Source organism: Malaya genurostris, chromosome 1 (genome assembly GCF_030247185.1).
Source record: "Malaya genurostris strain Urasoe2022 chromosome 1, Malgen_1.1, whole genome shotgun sequence".
Taxonomy (NCBI): domain Eukaryota; kingdom Metazoa; phylum Arthropoda; class Insecta; order Diptera; family Culicidae; genus Malaya; species Malaya genurostris.
Genome location: NC_080570.1, coordinates 160,438,628 through 160,444,627, shown reverse-complemented (window position 1 = coordinate 160,444,627; position 6,000 = coordinate 160,438,628). Strand labels below are relative to the sequence as shown.

Sequence of the window (6,000 nt, the reverse complement as noted above, 5' to 3'; positions counted from 1 at the left end):
ATTGCGTCGAATTCCAATCGACTCCGGCATTCCGAACGGATACCGAAAGGATGTCCCGATGAATGTACTAAGTGTTGCTCAAAATCTCTCTCGTTACTCTACACTCTCTCCTTCCCTATAGTAACCGCTCTCGCGTTCTCTGCGCTACCAACATTCAGCAGCCTTAGTAGATCTTTCGCCAAACCGCCGGCGCATGCTGAGACCTCACGGGGTCTTGAATTCTCACGTAGCTCTAGCGCGCTCAAATCTCGCGCTCACTTACTGCTGGGACTTTTTTTTCGATACCCATATAGAAACACAGTAGGCTGGTGGCGATCGATTGAATGGGCTCGTGCTGCGGGGGAAAAAAAGGTTATAAAACACTGTGCAGGATAGGTCATTAAAGTCATTTTGCAAACGATCGTCCCCGAGTACGGATTAGCGTTACTCGATCGCGAGTAAGAGTTGTTGGAGTAGGCACAACAAAAAAACCGTTCCCGCGCCCCCGGATTTGTGGTACGTCCCATTCATTCCAATTCTATTAGTGTACTTCTGTGTGTTTTCTGATTGTGTGCGGGTGTTGTGATCGCAGGATTCGAATTGCCTGTTGGAAAGGTGAAGAAACGTTCGGAACCGGACCAGGCAAAACAAGGATATGACCTGAATTACGGACTGAAAACAACGGGTCGTGCTGAATAATAATTGATTCGCAATAGCAACAATGAAATAAAATAGAAGTGGACAGCCACCAGAAGAAAATGGCAAGATAGGTACAAAATGCAAGTGCAAAGGGGAAAAAAACTGAATGTGTGTTGAAATCGGTGCTCGATCGATCGATCAAAGTCTCCCGGTGAAAAGGCTGTTCGGTGAGCAGCGACGGGATTGGAATTGTAATATCGGGTGGTGCAGGAGTTGAATGAAAACGCGTCGTCGTTGCCGTCGTACACGGAAAGCAAAAGTGATTTCGGGACGCGACAGGCATCGGTTATTATCGGTTTAGCAGTGTAGAAGCATTTTGCTTCTTTTTTTTTTTTTGATTAGCTAGTTTCAATCAAAATTTTCGATTCGTTGGTTTTCCGGGTTTTGTTGAAAGTGAAACTTCAGCCCACTTGTTGTTGTCGTTGTTGTTGTTGTTGTTGTTGTTGCGTGGAACAGTGACAGATGAGTCTAGCTCAGTCAGTTGGACACTTTCATTTACAGTGGTTTCTTTTTCTGTTGTTTTTTTTCTCTATTAGGAGAGTTGATCGCGGTTCGAATAGTGCGGAAAACAGTAGGCGGGTTTGTTTCGAGGAAAACGATTTTCTACGGGAGAGGAGTAGAAGCAGTTGAAAAGCAGACAGAGGATTTGTCGATATGGGAATTCAAAAAACGGTAAGCTTTTTTCTATTTATTTTGTGTTGCCACGATAAAAGTTTGAATTTTTGGAATTTACTCTCATCAGTATTTTTTTCTGACATTTTTACTTGTGGCATTCTCATAATAACGAAACTCCCAATATGAGTAGACAGAGTTGCCAGCCGCACAGATTTTTTTCAAAGATGATCGGATTTTTTTTCTGAAATTGTGGGATATTTGCGCATAATACTATTCTCTTTGTATAAATTTTTCACATTTCTAAAATTTTTGCAACCTTCAGTTTCCAAATCGGTAGGAAGTTTGTTTTCTAAATTTGCTCACGGCACTGCCACTGAAGACTATCGATCGAAGTGCCAGATAACCAAATCAGGTCAAACTTTTACAACCCTTGGAGAGCTTTAATGAAAAATAAAATATACCTTGTAGAAATTCGAGTTGGTTCGTAGCTACAAATCGTTTGTCAAATCAAATATTTTCAAGTGTTCGAGAGTTGTCGGCACAAATTAATTTATATCCGTCAAAGACATCTCCTCAATTGAACCGAGACCACTTGGAACGACTCAAAGTCCTCCTTCACGAATCTTATAGGGCCTTTGTGTGCTTCGATAAATGCCAGAATGTGCTTTTCTAGGCACTCTTCCTTGTAGAGCTTCGAGTTCCAAGACTAATTGGAAATAATAATTTGAGTTTTTTTACCGTAGCTGCCAATCGCTCGCCAAATCAGGAATTTTTAGGCAGTGAATACGAGTATATATTGGTTGAGGCCATCTCCTCAGTTGAGCCGTGGCCACGTGAATCAGCCTATTTTAAACAGATATCGTCGTCCAACGGTACCTATCCTGTTCACGGCTAGAGAAATTCGTTCTTCTAACTAGGTTTTAATTTCATTTGCTGCTGGCTGGTCTAACTTTGCCGCATTTGAAATCAGTAAAAATTGGGTTTGATCGCGAAGGCCAATGTTTCGGCTTTTGTAGACTGTTCATTGCACTGTATTGTCTTAGTTTCTGATTTTCGATAGTGTCGAATGAGATATGAACCCGAACTGATCCAGAATTCAATTCAAATTTATTCTGAGTTAATTGTGGTCCTTATACTACGAAACATTTTCTCATACAACAAGATGTGCAAAAAAAAAAAAGAAAAAAAGATCACATGATAATTTCATCTAGCTGTACGATCATTTTTTGAGTTTGTTAAATCGTCTTGAAACAAGTTGAACTTTCATCAGTTCACCCAAGGGAGAAATCAAATTAGAAAAGAGATTAATGGATGAAATAGCAATTGTGGGAAACACAACCTAAAGGCTAAATAGAGTCTCTGCGCATGTTCAACTTTGCACGGCCGCTACGTGGTTTCAATTCACAGTGTTGGCATTTTCATTTCTACTATCTCAAAGCAAAAATGGGACGATAGTTCAAACAAAAATTTCACTGATCGACATCAATTCTACCGTCAAAACAGGGATAAAATGGTAAATGGTAAAAAAAATTGAAAGTGGAAAATATTTTGGATAATTTATTTCTATTAAATTTGGTATTGACTTCCGGAATCATCCTTCAGAATTTAAGATTTTGTCTCCGATTTGTGTTTCGGAATAACGCAAAAAATAGGATTTTTAAACTACGCGATATTTCGAACAATTAGTAACTAAACCATTTCTTTTCTAACTGGAACGTCAAACCTAATCTTGTACATTAACTTTTATCTGTAGTCTTCTAGAAAACAGTCTAAAAAAGGACTGACGATTGAAATAGCTAAAATGAAAATCGGTAAACGCAGAGACGGGTCTTAAATCTGCTATTTTCTCCTATCCGGGAAAATCGTTTTTACCAATAAAACTACTTTGAATGTGAAACCTATTTTAGGCAGATTGAAATTGAATTGGAGTCTCAGTACAAGCTAAGAATTTGCACGGCCGCTGTAAGGTGGCGGTTTCGCCTTGTATAAGCAAATTATTCAACAAAAAAATCTGAATGCGTTTTCCGGAACCAAATCTTGGACACTAGATTTTAGCAGTAATCAACGAGAAATTCGTCTGATAAAAGGAATAATAATTGAAATGACAGAACAAAAAACTAGCGAAAAAGGTGACGGAAAACACGACTCCGAGAGATTTGGATAGACCAACACGACCAATTGCACAGACCTTCCGTTCGTGTACAAACTTTGCACGGCCGCTGCGTGGTTCAATTCGCAAGCTCTTCCTGTGCAATCATCCAACGTGGAATTCTAAAAAAGAGGTTATTGTCTCCACAATTAGGTACATCCAAATGCGAGTAAATTCGTGTTTTTTTATGATTTGCTCTGAATCATCCGTGTCATTTGTTCCGTCAAGTCTGATTCCGAAAATACTCCAACAATTGAGTATTTTGCACGGGATTTCGACATCTCCTTTTCACTTTAACTTTAGCAACAGCCTCTCAGATTCTGATGAAACTTTCTGGGCAGGTAGAATTTGTCATAAAGAAATATTTTGTATACTTGGTTTTCCCAAATTGATCTAGATTTTACTTTCAACTAATTTTGTTTCAAATAGTAATTGTCGAAAAATAGCAGATCCTACTAAAAAGTTTTGTACTAGTGATTTTCACAAAATCAGTCAAACTTTCGAGTGAAAATATTGGACATGTTTTTAATCTAGTTCTACACTGAAAAAAAAAATTGGCAGACAGAAAAGCGAAAATTTATGGTACAATATTCAACTACTTTAAGCAATAATATCAAAATTTTTGAGGTTAATTTTTTTTATTTGGTTTATTAAATTCAAACCTGTGACCAGAGATGGCATTTCACCAGAGTGATACACGCTGGCGTCAGATTCTTGTCCACACCGAGGATGCAAAAAACGAAGCATCGCACAAAGAGGAAAGCGCACTTCTTCTCAGTGTCGAATAGACAGCATTTGAGTGTGTGCTTGTGGTTAAAGCAGCTGGCGCGAGTGAAACACATTCTCTTCGCATGAATCGCTCACACGCGCTCTCGTCTAAATACACCCAAGTGATCACTGGCGCGTGATGGTGAGCGAACACTTCTGTGAACTTCAATTAAAAGAGAGTAGATCTGGCCTTGCTATGAAAAATTTGCAAGGAAAACCGAAAATTTTACGATAAATTGTTTTATTTTGCTGATTTTGCGTGTCCACGCTTCTTCTACGCAAACCATACAGCAGAGTGCTCACCGGCCTGTACTCCCCTGTGAAAGTATCTGCATCCACCTCAGAGAATTTATTAGCTAATGCTCTAGCACTTTGGTGCGATTCAGTGGAAGAGGTAAAAGGAAATAAACAAACGCACTCATGATGCGTGCACACTTCCACAACAGCGGTGTATAAATGTGAAAGAGAAGAGCTCTCGTTGAAGTTGTCAGTGCGAGGGGAGAAATTTTGCTTGCTCTTCGTCACACAGAGAAGATGGATATCTCTGTCTGTGACTATAGCTCAGAAGCAAAAACAAGTAAGTTATAACTGTATCAGACATTATTAAATTTCTCTTGTCATCAAAGAAAATTAGTGGATCCGTAATATCAGAGGCATAACTGAATGACATGAATACTAATAAAACTGACACGCTTTCTAGACATTTTCGAAGCAGCTTACGAGGGCAAAAAAAATCACAGAATCAAATTTCTTGATTGGTTCTTCTGTTGTAGATTCGATTAACCCAATGGAAGCAAATCTCATAAAATGGTTTTTGGTTCTCAACATAAAATGGTTTTGGTTCTCAACACATTGCTCTGCTGCTTTTTTTGGAGAATTGAGAATAATTGCTGCCAAAGGCTTGGGTAAGACCAGTGCCCTATGCGTTGAACCCGCGATGAGCTGGGATAAGCTGCATGCGATTTGAGTTAAATTTATACTGAGAGTAACGAAATGAAAATGCTGTAATTAAATATTTGCATCATTACACGTTTACAGTCCGTAAGGCGGGGCTAACGAAAACAAAAATACAAAACACAGAATGATCACTGAATTTCTGATTGAGCTGTTAGTAGAATATTCTCTCAGGGTAAGGGCTCCCTATTTCATCTCAATTGTGAGCACGTCATCTTCAAACCCCGATTTAGCCACTAAAAGCACTACAACTATTTCATATTACTGCTTCATTCGTCTTGCTTCACGTTGAGAATTGATTCACATTTCTTGAAAATTTAACTAATATTCATAAAAAAGCTAAAAACACTTCTGGTGTGTTCACGACTCTGCTCCTAATTTCATCTCAATGGATTTTTATCCATCCTATCGTTGATCCTTTATTCGTCCTATAAATTAGCAATGGCGACAGCAATCAAAACAAAATATTCCACTATTACACTCTCAGGTTCAAAATGTCAGAAATCTTCTTAAAAACGGCCTAATGCCAACTATGAGACAACACACGATATTTTTAGAACCAGTTTGAAATCATTTCAACGTTTAAAAATTTTTCGGTCGTTTCCGTTACCTTTCCCTTTGAATTTAAAACTTTACTGTTAAGTTAATTTGGTGAACTTTAAATAAAAACCAAAATGTAATTGTTACTATTTATTCATTAGCCCTTCTTAAAACAAAGTGTAGAGCCAGAGATGCCATTTATACAGATTTATTTGTATTGTATAGATTTTTGCGTTCGCATACTGATTTAAATCAAAGTACAGATTTTATACAGATTTCCTAAATTTAATACAGAT

General features: G+C 38.2%; 1 protein-coding gene across 1 annotated transcript in view; it reads left to right on the top strand.

Annotated features, from left to right (window-relative positions):
• Positions 1-312: 312 nt before the first annotated feature.
• Positions 313-6,000, top strand: part of LOC131426495 (uncharacterized) — a 52,513-nt gene continuing 46,825 nt past the window's right edge. Inside the window, exons 1-2 of the mRNA XM_058589270.1 lie at positions 313-495; positions 1,215-1,350. Coding sequence (XP_058445253.1) covers positions 1,333-1,350 — 18 coding nt within the window. The 5' untranslated portion in view covers positions 313-495; positions 1,215-1,332. The remainder of the gene's footprint in view (positions 496-1,214; positions 1,351-6,000) is intronic.